General features: G+C 39.7%; 1 protein-coding gene across 1 annotated transcript; it reads right to left on the bottom strand.

Annotated features, from left to right (window-relative positions):
• Positions 1-2727: 2727 nt before the first annotated feature.
• nes (nestin) lies at positions 2728-18031 on the bottom strand. Its single transcript, XM_030157763.1, has 4 exons — positions 17201-18031; positions 15745-15869; positions 7479-7552; positions 2728-5532 (listed from the first exon to the last, which is right to left on the bottom strand). The coding sequence occupies exons 1-4, from the start codon at positions 18029-18031 to the stop codon at positions 2798-2800; spliced, it is 3765 nt and encodes a 1254-aa protein (XP_030013623.1). The 3' UTR covers positions 2728-2797.
• Between the last annotated feature and the right edge of the window lie 32 nt (positions 18032-18063).

Genomic DNA, 18063 nt, shown 5'->3' with positions numbered 1-18063 from the left:
TTCCTGTGTTGGCTCCAGGTGCTGCAGTAAACCATGGCAGTGACACAGGGACCAGTAAAGACCATAAAGAAACACTGAACTGGGTTCCAGTCACTGTTCTTTTTTCTAATGTCACTTATGTGTAAATCCACTCCATGTGGGTGTGCACACAAAAGGAGTTTAGAGACACAGTTTATTTTTATTCTGTTATTTATTTAGGACAGAAAATCTACCATTCCAAAATGAAACTTTCATGTTGCAAATGAAAAACAAACAAGTCAAAGCAAGTCAAGCAAATTCAAGCGTTCAATACGTACACATCAGAAGTTGCGCTAAACATTTTTATGTCCGTCATTTCGACAAACAGGGTCGTAAATATTATGTCGTAACACATTATTATCTGCCATTTCAAATTTTTCTGTTTTTAATAATAATGAGACATATTTAGTAGTATTTATTGTAGTATTTCGAAGTATTTAATGTTCAAAAACATCTCAATGATGCAGCAGCTGTAGTTGTTGTTTGCTGATAAACTAACGTGATATCAAGACTGGCATAAATATACACACCGCTTTTAATTAGTGTGTTATCTGTACGCATTATAAGCTTTCTGTGTGTATGTTCACACCGCGTCCAATACTACGCACTGAGGGTTAGAGTCAGGGTTATGTGAACCGCAGATCTTGGTGTAAATTGACACACAATCAAATGCTGTTGAATAATACAATAAAAATGTTGAAAATGCGTATGTATACCAGGCCGAACCCCATTAGAACCAGTGTGTTACTTGCTTGCCCCTCCCATCAGTCCCTGTTTTTTCACCGTGTTTTTCAAAGCCGTCACATTTACTGGACTTTTGAAAATAACTAAGGAGACTCAGCTGTCTGACATTTTTGCGCTAACACAGTAGCATCTAATTTTGGCTAACGTCAGCTAAACAATGAGACAACAGTTGACAATGACTGATTATATGCACACTGGCACCAACTGGACGGGGGGGGGTGTGGGGGGGTACTACAGGTGAACTAACAGGGAGTCATTTGACAGAAGTACCAGTGTTGTATTCAGTGTAGAGGAGAACGGTGGCGCTGTAGGCTTCTATAAATGCATGGATATATACAGGTAGGATACTGGTATGGACTGTTTGATGCCTTACAGACAGACAGACCAGGTCCAGATCCTGGTCCAGGTTCTGTTCACAGTCTTGTGTGAAACATTTCTTTGGTCGATTACTGTAAAGTTAATTCGTGTTGGTTGACTGGAAGCTCCAAAGACGAGTTCAGGATGCACTTGGTCTGAGTTTAAGAGTTTATTCTGGTCACATGTGAAATATAAAAGCCAGCGCTGGTTCACGCAGGAACTCAAATCACAAAAAGCTCCAAATTCCGGGTGTGGTTTGACAGTTATCTTCTTGGGTGACTCCACCCCGAACAATGGGTTGGACTTCACAACGTCATCTGACTCCGTCCTCTGATCGGACCTCACCTGTTGACGTGACCTGCCAGCCGTCAGTTCACGTCTTGTTGCTGGAACGTGCTACGCAAAGTGTCAGGACTGTTGTTTTCGACGTGGATCTACTGGAAAGGAAGGTCCTCGCTTCTGTAGCCACAACATCTGCTTCAGTGAACAGAACTGACCCTGAATCTGACCAGTACTGGAGCCCATGAGTTTAATGGGAGACCAGCTTCACCAGCAGAGAAATATGTGACGTTTTAGAGCAGTTCAGAAAAACACTGTATTTATTCTATAGTTATTCTTCAGTTACCGTCAGTATTTTAATCTGTCAAAAGGACGGATGGTCTTCAAAATTTTCCATCATCTTTAAAAAAAATCTGTCAATGACAGAATATTTTCAGTTAACGCAACCTCTGGTCCATATACTTACAATACTATGTATATATATATATATATATATATATATATATATATATATATATATATATATATATATATATATATATATATATGGAAGCTACAATTCATTGTGTCTACAAATGTGTAAAACATGCAAAGACAAATCCACCACATTCTGGTCCAACATAAACCACAGCTTCTCTCTCTCCTCTTCTATCCTTCTTCTCTCTCTCCTCTTCTATCCTTCTCTCTCTCCTCTTCTATCCTTCTCTCTCTCCTCTTCTATCTTTCTTCTCTCTCTCCTCTTCTATCCTTCTGCTCTCTCTCCTCTTCTATCTTTCTTCTCTCTCTCCTCTTCTATCCTTCTTCTCTCTCTCCTCTTCTTTCTTCTCTCTCTCCTCTTCTATCTTTCTTCTCTCTCTCCTCTTCTATCCTTCTGCTCTCTGCTCCTCTTCTATCCTTCTTCTCTCTGCTCCTCTTCTATCCTTCTTCTCTCTCTCCTCTTCTATCTTTCTTCTCTCTCTCCTCTTCTATCTTTCTTCTCTCTCTCCTCTTCTATCCTTCTTCTCTCTCTCCTCTTCTATCTTTCTTCTCTCTCTCCTCTTCTATCTTTCTTCTCTCTCTCCTCTTCTATCCTTCTTCTCTCTCTCCTCTTCTATCCTTCTTCTCTCTGCTCCTCTTCTATCCTTCTTCTCTTTCTCCTCTTCTATCTTTCTTCTCTCTCTCCTCTTCTATCTTTCTTCTCTCTCTCCTCTTCTATCTTTCTTCTCTCTCTCCTCTTCTATCCTTCTTCTCTCTGCTCCTCTTCTATCCTTCTTCTCTCTCTCCTCTTCTATCCTTCTTCTCTCTCTCCTCTTCTATCTTTCTTCTCTCTCTCCTCTTCTATCCTTCTTCTCTCTCTCCTCTTCTATCCTTCTGCTCTCATTGATTTCCGTTTGTCACAGATCAATGAAGGCTTTGACTTTCAAATGACATCCTTTGTTCCGTCTCCCTTCCTTATCATGTCTTTGTTTGTCGCTTCCTCCTCCATTAACATGGTTTCCTCTTCAGACTCCTCAGAATGGACCACGTGAACCACATTTCTACTCAACACCTGCTCTGGTTCGGACTCCACACCTGTCCTAGATGTTCTGTCTCCTGCTGTCGGTCTTTCTGAATCTTCACTGTCTAGGTTCTCAAACCCTAGATTCTGACTGAATTCTTCACTTAGTTCGTTCCAGGAATCCTCTGGTTGGTAGGTGGCGCCTTTGTCCATGGGACACACCCACAAGACATTATTGGCCCCAGTGCTGAAGGAATCATGGTCATTACTTTTGCCTTTTCTATTTAATGATTGAATTGAACCCAGAACCATTTCTTCTTTTTCATAAAAATCCTGAGGGTACATCTCCATGGGCTCCTCGTATGATGTCAGTGGATCATGGTCTGCGTTACCATCATCGGAACGACATGTATGAGCTGATTCAGCCACAGAACCACCGAGATCCTCCAGTTCAAAAACCTCCATAGGGTTCTGCAGAGGTTCCCCTTCATCTGTTACTGGACCTTCAGAAAAGTCTCCAATGTTATCAGGGACCACAGGAACCTCCTCCATCCCAGAAACAGGAACAGCTTGCAGGTTTTCCTCATCTTCTGTCTCTGGAACTTGTGTGGAACTTGTGTCTTTTATCAACTCAGAATGTCTTAGTTGTTTATCATGCTCCTCTTCTTGGAGTTCATGTTGGACCTTCTCATATGTGCCTGGTTCAGGTACTTCTACTGCTAGTTCACTGAAACAGAGATTAGCCTGTGGTTGATCTGTACTGAAGGAAGAATATGCAAGTTCTTGATTTTTATGGCTTGTGTTCTTAAAGTCTGAGTCTTCTGTTAGATCCAAATGTTTGATCATGGATGTATTATTTTTTTCCACTCCGTCCACTTTTTCTGTATCGTCTCTTTTTTCTTCTTGTTTATGTCGGACCTCATTTGTTTGAGACAAAGACATGTTCTTATTGGTGTGATCGACCCCTGCAGAGGTGTGCTGTTGCATCACTGACACCTCAGCCTCCTGTGGTTCACTCATTTGTCCAACAGACCGTCCCTGCTGGACAACTGGACCACTGGTTTTGGCCTGTTGTTGTGTGAAGTCCACTCTGTAACTGTGTAACTGGTCCCATTCTCCCTCATAGTTTTCATCTCCTGTCTGTATCTGACTGACCGTCCTCATCCCTCCTTCAGTATTTTCCCTTTCCGTCGTCATTCTCGTATTCTCCCTCAGGTCCACACCACAGCCTTCATCCCTGTCTTCAAAGTGAATGTATTCCAGATCATAGTCCTCATCCAGTGCTTCCCCTTCAGCTTCTTCACACAGATCTTCCATAGTTCCGAATCTCCTGCTGGTTTTGTCTTCGCTCCACATTCCGGGGCCCATCTCTCCAACTTTGCGGTCATCTTGCTCGTTGTCACTCGACTCACTTTCGTCCATGTACAGTGCATGAGTGTTGGCTTCAGTCTCATCGCTCTTGTATCTGATCAGAGGTCTGGTGTCGGCCAGGGTGTTGTCACTCTCCAGCTCCGTCTTCCACGACACCGACACATTTTGAGACTCTTCTTGATCATCATCCTCATTTTTGTCAAAATGCTGCATGTGTTCTTCATCTGAAAACACATGATGTCCACCATCCTCTCCCTCCGTCTCCAACACTGAGGAGGTCCTGGTTTTGTCCTGGTCTACACTGAAGGCTGGTCCATCCTCCTCTGGGTCTACACTATCATCTGTCTTCACTCCACCGCTGCCCCAGGAATCCAGCTCTTCTCCATCAGGGTATAATCGATCCTCCAACTCTGTCTCATTTTGTTCCACTGTAGTAAAGTTTCTTTCTTGTCTTGTCACAGCTGTTTCTTCACATGAAACGTTTCCATCCCTGCTACCGTCTGTCACTCCATTAAACTCATGTTCTTCAGACTCACATTCAGAAGTTGGGCAACTGGACCTGCACGTGTTTGGTTCAAATACTGCTTCAGTTCCAAAATGGCCGACTTCCTTTTGTCCATGCGCAGCCTTTTCATGTCTAACATGTTGGTTCTCTGCCCATGCATCAGCTGGCCCTTGTGTCCTCTCCATTTCTGCTTTTTCTGTCGGCGTTTCAAAAGACACAGATTCCTGAGTGAAAGTGGCTGATTCTTCAGATCTTCTGATGTTATATGGTGTAAGAACGGCCTCATCATTCAAGAAGGTCTCACTGCTTTGACCAGACTCAACTTGATTTCTAACATTTCCCTTTAAAACATTGTCTTCCTCAGGACTTTCACCAACATCAGTCCACTCTTCTGCATCATCTTTCTCCAGAGTCACTACTTCAACAAGACTGTGTTCATTGGGAGGAGACAGAGCTTCAGCAGAAGTGACTTTGTCATGAACTTCCTGAGGTCTGAAGTTTTCAGCGGCTCCATCCTGTAGTCCTTTTGTGTCGGTAGATGCCCACGGTCCTATCTGTTTAGGTTTGGTTGGTTCACAATCCAGATGTTTTTCTGCAGACTTCCTGAACACCTCTAAGGCTTCATTGTGGGATCTAGGGTTTTGGCTCCAGGTTGGTGTTGCTGTTGTTGCTACTGGTTTTGACTTCCCTGTTATACCATGGACAGATGGGAAGGGGGCGTGGCTAGTTGACTGCTGGGTCCGGTAATTGTTTTGAAGCACCAGAGGACTGAGTACTGCATCTGTAGAGGAGAAGGAGAGAGATCTCATGAATATAGAATGACCAACTGAAGCCACTGTGGTAATATCTACATGCACTGGTGCTTTTAGAATATCATTACCCTCCTCAGACCCAGCTATGGGTTTTCTGTCCACATGTGTGGACAACAGTTTCACAACTTTATACAAAAAAAAAAAAAAAATAGAAAAGAAAACTGTCCACCACAAAGAACATTCCATAAAAATTTTAAAAACTGCATCTGAAAAAACTGTTGCATTGTGATGTTTCCAATATAGACACTTATTTAATAAAAAAAACAAAAAAGCTGGTACTTTGCTGACATTTCCTGGGTCTTAGGAGGTTAATCATGGCCGTGATTTTTTAAACTTATTACAGTCAAAATTCCGATGTTGACAGTTTTGATGGCTTTGAGATCCACCTGCATCATCTGTATCGACTGTTTACTGTTTTTTAATCAGTTTACTGGTGTAAACTGATTAAAAAAAGTCCATCTGACAAAATCAAACCACTTAAATATTGTTTTCACTTTCTTCAACCCCCCCACCCCCCACCCCCGAAAAGGGGAGGCTAGGGCTATTGTTTTTACTTCGGTTTGTTTCTTTGTTTGTTTGATTTTTAACACTTTAGCAGCAAAACTACTGGCTGAATTCAAACCAAATTGGGTTGATAGATTACCAGTGAGCCAGAACAGATGTGATTACATTTTGGGAAAAGTAGGTGAAAGTTCCAAATTTTTATGAATTTTTGAAATCTGTTTTTAACCATTTACTTTTAATGGGAGGAATTTCAAATATCCATAAAAACACTTTTGTTTGAATTTACTAAGAACTTGGCATATATAGAGAGTCAATTGTTATACATCACTCTGACATAAAGCTAAGGCGTATGTATTTTTTCAAATTTTGGGTAAATTTTTTTCACCTTTTTTTCCCGCATATAAATAATTTCCAATGAGACTCAGTTGTCCAATCCACTGATAAAAACTGTATTTGGACAGTTTATCAGTGCTTATACATGTTCTACATTCACAAAAATACATTTATTCAACATTTTTGTTGTGAAACCTCCTGTAATTACACAAGATATTTGTCAATTAACAAACAAGTCTGGTTAAACTGACAGGACAAATACTTCTTCTACGGTTAATTGTCAGTAATTTTATCTCGTTTTATTATTATTATTTTTTACAGTATTAAACTTTAAATTAACAGTTTAATCTCATAAATAGAAAATAAATGTTTGTGAAATTATGATACATTTGCAAATATATTTTAAATGTATTTTTCTGTGAAAAAAAAAAAAAAAAAAATTGAAATTTTATGGTTATTCACAGTTACAGTTTTTTGTGTTATTTTACATTTGACATGTAAAATCACAGTCTATTTTTGTCATTTCATTGATATTTTCCTGTATCTTAAAAATACAAGAAAAATCTGTCAAATTAACAGTGAAAATTCTGTTAAATTACAGATTTTTTTTTTTCTTTTTTACAGTGTGACACCATGACATAAAGGACCATAAAACAGGAAATGCCGTTCATCCTCAACAGCCCTTACATCCCAGAGTGCTGACGTCTGTTCCAGAGCCTTTATGATCATTAGCCCCCCCCCCCCCCCCAAAGCATTTTAAAACACATGTGTCGAGCCGACATTCAACACTAATGTGAAGGTATTGATCGTCATTTCCTTTTTCCATTTTCTAAGTTACCAGAAAGCAAAGCCATATGGTAACCAGTCCTTTGGGAACTGACATTGGTTACTTGCATTACAGGATCCAATGACTGAGCTCCGCCCCTTTTTCAAAGACCCTCCCTCTGCACTAGTCAGGTTAGGAGCTGGATCAAACATCCTCCACACTGAAAGGACTGGACGCACTTTACTGACACTGAAAACCCTGCATCAGTCTGTGACAGTGTGGCGGTGATTTAATGGTGTTCCTTTTAATTACCTTTGATGTAAATGTTTCTTGGTGGTTTTGCCAAAGAGGCGTCTCCTCTGAGGTTTTCACCGTCCAGTAAAGCTCTGGAAAAACAGAAGATGAGAAAAACAAACATACTGAAGTTGGACTGGTCTCAAGATTCAAGATTCCTTTAATTGTCATTGTATACACGGAGCACACACAAGAAAATTCTGGTGCGCTTGTAGACGGTACTTCTCAAGTAAAAAAAAAAAAAAGGGAAATATACAATGCGAAAAATGTAAAAAGTAAAAAGCAGGAACAACAGGATAAACAAGAAAAGCACTCAGAGAGCGCACACCTCCGCCAAGAGAGATCTGCCCCCCCCCCTTCATTTTGTTCATTATTTTCTTCATTTTTTTTCTTCTTTTTTCTTCATTTTGTTTTAAATTCATTTTAGTTCATTTTGTTTTTATATTTTCTTAATTTTTCTTCATTTTCTTCATTATTTTCTTAATTTTTCTTCATTGTGTTTTTATATTCATTTTTCTTAATTTTGTTCAGTAGTTCTATTTTCTTCATATTTGTGCATTTTGTTCATTATTTTCTTCAGTTTTGGTCGTTTTGTTTTTATATTTTCTTCATTTTTTTGACATTTTGTTTTTATATTTTCTTCATTTTTTGACATCTTGTTTTTATATTTTCTTCATTTTTCTTCATTTTGTTCATTATTTTCTTCATTTTTCTTCATTGTGTTTTTATATTCATTTTTCTTCATTTTGTTTTTATATTTTCTTAATTTTTCTTCATTTTCTTCATTATTTTCTTAATTTTTCTTCATTGCGTTTTTATATTCATTTTTCTTAATTTTGTTCAGTAGTTCTATTTTCTTCAGATTTGTGCATTTTGTTCATTATTTTCTTCATTTTTGGTCGTTTTGTTTTTATATTTCTTCATTTTTTTGACATTTTGTTTTTATATTTTCTTCATTTTTTGACATCTTGTTTTTATATTTTCTTCATTTTTCTTCATTTTGTTCATTATTTTCTTCATTTTTCTTCATTGTGTTTTTATATTCATTTTTCTTCATTTTGTTTTTATATTTTCTTAATTTTTCTTCATTTTCTTCATTATTTTCTTAATTTTTCTTCATTGCGTTTTTATATTCATTTTTCTTAATTTTGTTCAGTAGTTCTATTTTCTTCAGATTTGTGCATTTTGTTCATTATTTTCTTCAGTTTTGGTCGTTTTGTTTTTATATTTTCTTCATTTTTTTGACATTTTGTTTTTATATTTTCTTCATTTTTTGACATCTTGTTTTTATATTTTCTTCATTTTTCTTCATTTTGTTCATTATTTTCTTCATTTTTCTTCATTGTGTTTTTATATTCATTTTTCTTCATTTTGTTTTTATATTTTCTTAATTTTTCTTCATTTTCTTCATTATTTTCTTAATTTTTCTTCATTGCGTTTTTATATTCATTTTTCTTAATTTTGTTCAGTAGTTCTATTTTCTTCAGATTTGTGCATTTTGTTCATTATTTTCTTCATTTTTGGTCGTTTTGTTTTTATATTTTCTTCATTTTTTTGACATTTTGTTTTTATATTTTCTTCATTTTTTGACATCTTATTTTTATATTTTCTTCATTTTTCATTTTGTTCATTATTTTCTTCATTTTTCTTCATTTAGTTTTAAATTCATTTTTGTTCATTTTGTTCAATATTTTCTTCATCTTCGTTCATTTTGTTTTTATATTTTCTTCATTTTTCTTCATTTTCTTCATTATTTTCTTAATTTTTTTCATTGTGTTTTTGTATTCTTTTGTCTTAATTTTGTTCAATATTTATATTTTCTTCTTTTTTGTGCATTTTGTTTATTATTTTCTTCATTTGTGTTCATTTAATTTTTGTATTTTTTATCATTTTTGTGCATTTTGTTCATTTTTTCCTTCATTTGTGTTCATGATGTGAGTCCACTCCTCCTTCTGATTGGACCAACCCCCCCCCCCCCTCCCGATCACCACCGAAATTTAATCATTTCTTCCTTGTGCCAGTATCAACATTTCCTGAAAATTTCATGAAAATCCATCCATAACTTTCTGAGTTATCTTGCTAACAATCAAACAAACACGCATGCACACACAAAAAGCAAAGCGATCACAATACCTCCTAGTGGAGGTAAAAAACACACACACTCCACCCCTCTCCCATTCTGTCAAGTCACACATTCACACATTCATACTTGGGCTGTCAAAATTAACGTGTGAATTAATCCATCATCATGATTAAACTGATTCTAAATGTTGACTCCATTAACCTGCAGCAGAATGACTGAACGTCTCTGCCAACACATTGGGTCAGTTTGTCCAAGTAGAGTTTAGCCTCAGTCATGAAGCTTCTTACAAACAATGGGTTCATATGAATCTCCCAGTTTGTACGAGTTCTGGAGCTCATAGACCTTTGTGGAGTGAGCAGTATTTCCTTGCATCCATCTTGTGAAGTTAGTACCGCTGCTGTTCAAAACACAAGAGCATCTTGACGCCTCCGTGAGAAAATGATGTGATTTTGTGTCGTACAAACACCGTACAGTTGTCACAGTCTTTGTACGGATGTCTTTGGACCTTCCTACATCAGACCTACGGCCACTTCATGAATTACTTTGTCCTAAGGTGGCCGTAGGTCACCCTTATATGCAACTCATGGCACTTTTAAGTTGATGGTAGGAAGATCTTATGCTTCTTTCAGAATATTTAGATCGGTATATAAACAGTGGACGTGGACTAAAAGTCCCATGTCCTGATCATCGCATTCAAGATGGAAACAATGTCCACAGACTGAAACGTCGACAGCTTCAAGATAAAGAAGAGGAAGATCAAGTGGTTGTTTTGGCTGTTTCAGTCCGACAGCAGCAGAAAAAGAAGGACATTCTAAAGAGATTAACATTTAAAAAAAAAACAGCTGAGCGTAGTTTAATGTCCAGAACACTGATCAGTCTGCACCAAAGTTCATGTGGACATCTGTAGTCCTGTCCACTTTCACCTCTAAAAAAAACTGAACATACTTTAGTCTGACAGTACTGTTCATTCATTATTTCATTATTTCATTCATTTTCTGAACCGCTTAATCCTCCAGAGAGTCGCAGGGGCGGAGCCTATCCCAGCATTAGAGATGTCCATGTGTAATTTGGTGATGACTGATGTTCTGTTCAGACATTAAAGTACGTTAACCTAGTTTTCATTAAGCCTTTTAGGATGTGACTGTGCCTTTATGTGTTTGGGATCGTGCACTGTCCGTAGTGCTGAAACAGCATTCCTGCAACGTATTCGGGAAAACTGACCTGTACTGTTAGAAATTAGGAGTCATAATAAGACATCAGATGAAAACATTTTACCTGTTTATATGTAACTTTAAAGCAAAATTGTGTGTGTGTGTGTGTGTGTGTGTGTGTGTTGTTGGTTATGTTGTCAACTAACCATATGGTACTTATTCTAATATAGCTAATTAAATGCAAACGTAGCTTTATTGCTAACACCCTTAAGTTTGCTAGCCACTTGATCTCACTAATGCTAATCACTTAAACTAGCTCTTATAACTAAGTCATTTATAAGAGTTAGTTTAACGCCAGGTGGAAGTCTGATGGGGAAAGTTCAGTGGTCAATGAAACAGAGGAGCTATGAGGTTGAAGTGAAAGCAAGTAGCTAGTGGACATAAGGGTGTTGGCATTGGCAATAAAGCTAACATTACTGTACCTGGGTAGCGTTAGCATTTAATTAGCTATATTAGAATAAGTACCATGTGGTTAGTTGACAACATAACCGACACACATAAATTTGCTTTAAAGTTACATATAGACACGTAACATTATATAAGCTAACATTTAGCGCTAGTACTAGTAGCTCATGTTAACTACTGATGCTAGCCTACACTAAGCTGTATTCATCATCTGAGATCCAACTTCAGCCATCTTCTCTTCTTTTTGTCAGAGGAAAGTGGAAATTAGAGTGTTTTATGTACATCTTTTCTGTTGTTGCGACATGGGACACAGCACTGCACCATTTTACAACGTTCTGAATATTCCGTGATGGGACACTGAAGACCAGCAACCGACTTCTACGACACCGTCGGTCGGACTCGTAGACAACTGCCTAGCAACGTCCAGGCAGATCTGCAGATGAAGGTAGAAGGAGATCCCCGGAGAGCTCTGGAGCCGGTGCCAGCTTGATGTGAGGGAAAAAGCCTTGTTAGGTGGTTGTCTACGGGTCCGACCCACTGTGTCCAAGTAGTCAGTTGCTGGCCGTCTGTAGACCTATTTGTCAGAGCTGTCAGTGTCTGCGCAGAAGCTAACAGATTATGGAGCAATGTTGCTGCTTCAGATAAATCGTTTGCTGACATCAATACGAGCCGGGCCTGCAACTGTTTAATCTGCTGATAGCCGAATAAAACAGGAAACATACCAGTAAACAATATAAAACTGGGGGGGGGGGTCTGGTTTCCTCTTCTCTGACTTACTGTTCAAGTGAAAAATATGCATTTCATATGTGTTTGTGTGCATTTTCATATGTGTGTGAATCCATTTTATGTGTGTATGTGCATTTTCACATGTACAGTCGTCCTCAAAATTATTCATACCCCTGCCATTTTTTTGTAACTTTTTGTTTTTGTGATGAAATGAATGAGTTTTGTCAAGTTTGTTTGTGACTTATATGTGATACACAAGTGAGGAAATAAGAACAAATGATACTTGGAGAAATACTTTATTTCAGGAGTATATTATTAGAGGATTTCCAAAAAATGCCACGTTCAAAATTATTCATACCCTAGGTTTATTAAGTCCAATGTCTTTTCTTAATAGTCAGTAGAATAGCCTTTGTTCTTGATAATGGTTCCTGTAAGTGTCCACAGGTTCTCTTCTGTCTCCTGTGGGGTTTTGGTCCACTCTTCCAGGACCAAAGCCTCTAGCTGGGTCCGGTTGGATGGTTTCCTACCCATCACTCTGGTCTTTGGCTCCCTCCACAGATTCTCTATATGATTTAGGTCAGAGCTTTGACTGGGTCATGTCCTTGAACCACTACTGCACTACCTTGGTGGTATGCTTGGGGTCAGTGTCCTGCTGGGACGTCCAGTCAGGACCAGTCTAGAGTTTCTCAGCAGACACTTCCACATTGTCATCCAGGATGTTGATATAATCCTCCTTTTTCATGATGCCCTGTATCTTGATGAGGTTCTCGGTGCCACTAGCAGAAAAGCAACCCCATAGCATTATGTTGCCACCACCATGCTGGATGGTTGGGGCTGTGTTCAGCTTGCGTTCTTCTCCTTGCTTCCTTCAGATGCAGTCAACATCCATGTGGCCAAACAACTCCATCTTTGTTTCATCAAATCACTGGATTGATGACCAAAAGCTTGGATCTTGGTTAAGAAGAGCTCTAGGAAATGCCAGATGAGCCTCCTGATGTTTCATCCTGAGTCATGCCGTCTTCCTGTGTCTGCATCCATGGAGAACTCCTTTGTGCAATACTGGCTGGATGGTTGTCTGTGATACCTTCATACCTCGGTTATTTTGGTGGCAACATAATGCTATGGTTATAACCTATAATGCTAGGATGATTCTCTGCTAGTGGCACTGGAAACCTCATGAAGTTACAAGGCATCATGAATTTAACATAATTATATCAACGTCCTGGATGACAGCGTGAAAGTGCTGAGAAACTCTAGACTGGTCCTGACTGGACGTCCCAGCAGGACACTGACCCCAAGCATACCACCAAGGTAGTGCAGCAGTGGTTCAAGGACATGACCCAGTCAAAGTCATAACCCAAATCATTTAGAGGATCTGTGGAGGGAGCTAAAGACCAGAGTGATGGGTAGGAGACCATCCAACCGGACCCAGCTGGAGGCTTTGGTCCTGGAAGAGTGGACCAAAACCCCACAGGAGACAGAAGAGAACCTGTGGACACTTACAGGAACCATTATCAAGAACAAAGGCTACTCTATTGACTATTAAGAAAAGACTTTGGACTTAGTAAACCTAGGGTATGAATAATTTTGAACATGGCGTTTTTTAGAAATCCTCTAATAAAATACTCCTGAAATAAAGTATTTCTCCAAGTATCATTAGTTCTTATTTCCTCACTTGTGTATCACATATAAGTCACAAACAAACTTGACAAAACTCATTCATTTCATCACAAAAACAAAAAGTTACAAAAAATGGCAGGGGCATGAATAATTTTGAGGATGACTGTATGTGTGAATGCATTTCATATGTGTGTGTGTGTGTTTTCACATGTATGTGTGAGTGCATTTCAGATGCATGTGTGTGCATTTGCATTTTCATGTGTGTGTGTGTGCAATTCATATGAGTGTGTGTGTGTTTTCACATTTGTGCGTGAATGCATTCCATATGTGTGTGTGAATGGTAATTCTGAATAATGTCCCATACGTCCCGTCATTAAACACGGTGCAGCTGCGTTTCAGTTCCATGAGTTCAGGTGTGGAACAGTCCCACAGACCTGGACTGTGACAGTGTTGAAGTCCAGGCTGAAAACGCTTCTGTTCACCTGAGCATAGAACCACTGACAGGGTTTGATCTGCACTCTTCTCTTTTATTTTATTTTAATGGATTATTCTTTATGTTTTATTGATAATGTTTGAATTGTGTGTTTTTAACTTGTCTCTTTTCCATGTTTCTAAAACACTGTGAATTTCCTGTGTATGAACTGGACTGTGTAAATAAATGTGTCTGACAGAAGACGTAAATGTGTGAATATAAACTCAGCAGTGGATGGTAGAAGGACGGAGGGCAGACTTTTGTTTCTGTTGAGGAGACTGAAGTCTGTTGTTATGGTAATGAAGGAAAGGCCCTGCAATTGAGAAGCCATCTGCACTGCACGACCCCCCCACCCCCACCCATCCCCATCCCTGTCCCCACCCCCCACAATGACAGCAGACATTCTGAACAGCCCAAGCTGCACTAATACCTCTGTCTCCTTTCACACATGTAGATCACACCAGTCATTCCAACACATTCATAATTAGCTAGAGCTTGGGTTTGGATTTCCTGAGAAGCTCTTTTGAACACGATGTTAAATGTAGGTAATATGTTGTATTCAAATACAATGTATGAAGAGTTAAATGCAGCTGGTTCTGAAGATAATGATTTTGAAGGGTGTCCTCTTACTGTGTCCTCCGTCCCTGTCATTGTAGACTCCCACAGGTCTGAACATGGTTTCTGCTCACTGAGGGGGAGGGTCAATATTTGGAGGAGGAGCCCATACGCAGAGACACGATATTCCATAATGGACAGAAAAAAAGAGGCTGTGGTTTCAGTGAGACGACCTTTGGTCCAGACAGCTGCAGCTGCTCAGACCGAGACTAAGAAAGGTTCTGTCTGTTCAGGTTCTAAAGGTGGAAGAATCATCTAAATCAGAGTTGACATGATGAGAGCAGGGCGGATGGTTTTACTGAGGCTGGATATTCAAACAAGAACCTGACGACGATGTTTATCTGTGAACAGAAAACACTAAACTAGAACTATGGACCATAAACCGAAGCCTTTTCCTTTCATTTCATGTTGAGGGGTTTATTCCTGTTATCGTGTTATTCCTCTTACTGGTGTTATTCCTGTTATCGGTGTTATTTCTGTTATCAGTGTTATTCCCCTTATTAGTGTTATTCCTGTCGGACCGGCCTGTACCTGTAGGTCAGTACTTCCTGTACCTGTAGGTTTGTACTTCCTGTACCTGTAGGTCAGTACTTCCTGTACCTGTAGGTTAGTACTTCCTGTACCTGTAGGTTTGTACTTCCTGTACCTGTAGGTCAGTACTTCCTGTACCTGTAGGTCAGTACTTCCTGTACCTGTAGGTCAGTACTTCCTGTACCTGTAGGTTAGTACTTCCTGTACCTGTAGGTTAGTACTTCCTGTACCTGTAGGTTTGTACTTCCTGTACCTGTAGGTCAGTACTTCCTGTACCTGTAGGTTTGTACTTCCTGTACCTGTAGGTCAGTACTTCCTGTGCCTGTAGGTTAGTACTTCCTGTACCTGTAGGTCAGTACTTCCTGTGCCTGTAGGTTAGTACTTCCTGTACCTGTAGGTTAGTACTTCCTGTACCTGTAGGTTTGTACTTCCTGTACCTGTAGGTCAGTACTTCCTGTGCCTGTAGGTTAGTACTTCCTGTGCCTGTAGGTCAGTACTTCCTGTGCCTGTAGGTTAGTACTTCCTGTGCCTGTAGGTCAGTACTTCCTGTGCCTGTAGGTTAGTACTTCCTGTACCTGTAGGTTAGTACTTCCTGTACCTGTAGGTTAGTACTTCCTGTACCTGTAGGTCAGTACTTCCAGGCTCATAGTTGTCTTCTTCTGCACCAGCTCTCTTTTCTCCAGGATGATGTCATCGATCAGCTGATCCAGCTCTACTTTCTCTTCCTCCAGACCCTCCAAGTGCTTCTGCCAAAAGAAGCAGAACAGGAACAGACCCTTTGAACATACAGTAAACAGTCAAACTAAACCTGTGTGCCAGTGTTTGTGATGGTCTGTGGACTGTTGGAAAATAAATGTGTGTCTGAAACAAGATTCAAGTGAGCCGGTCTTTTAGAGGAGTTTCAGTTCAATTCAATTTGAAGTTAAACAGACTGAGAACCACTGGTTTAGTCCGACCCACGTGGTCTGAGAGACTCCAGACCTCTGCATCTGGTCTTCCATTATGTTTTCATTGTGGCTTCACTTTTCCATAAACACCTTGAATCATCATCAGGTTGTCTTTTATTTTGGACTGAGAGGAGAAATCTTCAAAAGAAAGTCCATATTTTCAGATTTGACTGGATTTTGTTTTCTTTTTCCTTCCATCAGTTCCTGCTGCAGCTTTATTCAAATGTACTTAGTTTCAAAGTGTAAATCCCTTTTCAGTGACAGTCTATTATATCTTTTACATTCTTTTAATCTTGTTGAATAAAAACTCAGAGTTACTCATTAGGTTTGTTAATGTGAATGATTAAAAAATACACGAAAATAAGAGACTCCAGGTGTTTTCAACTTGTTACATCACTGTTTCCATTTTCATCATAAGTTCAACTGCGTTCCTATCTTCTTTCAGCTCCAAACATCTTTTACAAACATGAGTGTAACACGCCTCTTAAAAATATAGAGTAGGAAATACTGATTTGTGTAATTGGATATCTATATCTATATCTATATATATATATCTATCTATATATATATCTATTTATCTATATCTATATCTATATCTATATATATATATATATATATATATATATATGTACAGTATTGACTCATACTGATGTTATTAAATAAATAAGGATCCACTCTTCCTTTCATTCTTTTTACCTCCATCAGGAGGTATTGTGATCGCTTTGCTCTGTGTGCATGTGTGTTTGTTTGTTTGTTTGTTTGTTTGTTTGTTAGCAAGGTAACTCAAAAAGTTACGGATGGATTTTCATGACATTTTCAGGAAATGTTGATATTGGCACAAGGAAGAAATGATTAAATTTTGGTGGTGATCGGGGGGGCAGATCTGTCTTGGCAGAGGTCTGCACTCTACGAGTGGTTTTCTTGTAGGATTGTGTTTTAAATACATTTAAAATATTTCCCTATTATGGGATGGGGGGGGGGGGTAGTTTGAAGTTTTCATGTGTCACTTTTCCTTTTTTTTTTGACATCGTATAAAGACAATCACTGACAGTTTTACAGTATTAGTTTGAGGCTTTTTCTTTCAGAATCCTGCTCTACAGGTTTATGTTGTCATAAGTGTGAGCTCTGACCTGGAACTGCTCCGTCTCCCGTTGGTGTTGGCGTCTCAGCCCCTCGACGTTCTTCTGCAGGTGTGTCCTCATGTCCTGGGCAGAGGCCACTTCTTTCTCCAGGGTTTGGAGCTTCATCTGACTCTTTTTCTTCTCTTGTCCCACTTGGATTAAGCGGTTCCTGGCCTGGTTCAGTGACTCCTCCATGTGGACCAGCTGGCCCTGGTAGGCCTCCACAGCCTCCTGCTGTGCCCTGGTGGTGCTCTGGGAGTATTCCTGCTCCAGCAGGAGAAGGTTTGGTATTTGATGAGCCCTTTGAGCAGGTCTGGGGGTCAGTGTGGCTCTGGACTGGACCAGAACAGCTTTGAAGTGGGCTACATCCTCCTGATGGGTTTGGATGAGGAACTTCATCTCCTGTTCCAGTTGATGGACCTTCTGCCCGAACCACATCTGGGCTCTCTGCTCCTCCTCCAGCTCCTTCCTTCTTTGCTCCACCTGGGTTTTGGCCTTCATCTTTGCCTGAGCCTCCTTCTGGATTTGGAGATCCAGAGCTTGGAGGACGTCTTTGAGCCTGCCCACCTCCAACTCCATATAGACCCTGTCCTTCCACACTGTGTCCACTTCCTGTCGGACATGCTGGAGCTCTTCCTCCAGTCCCTTCCTGTGGGTCCAGGCTCCATGATCATTTTGTCGCAGAACTTGGATCTCCTTTGTGAGCAGTGCATTTTCATCCTCCAAGAGTTTGAGCCGGTTCAGATAGGTTTCCAGACGTCTGTTCAAGTTGAGCATCTGCTGCTTGTCCTCTCCGAGGCGGCTGGAGTGGATGGTTTTGTGGAGGCTGTGCACTTCCATGTTCCACTGGAGACTGACTGTGATCAGACTGT

The sequence above is a fragment of the Sphaeramia orbicularis genome, chromosome 16, assembly GCF_902148855.1.
Source record: "Sphaeramia orbicularis chromosome 16, fSphaOr1.1, whole genome shotgun sequence".
Taxonomy (NCBI): domain Eukaryota; kingdom Metazoa; phylum Chordata; class Actinopteri; order Kurtiformes; family Apogonidae; genus Sphaeramia; species Sphaeramia orbicularis.
Note: the sequence above shows the minus strand (reverse complement) of the source record. Positions and strands in the feature narration are given on the sequence as shown.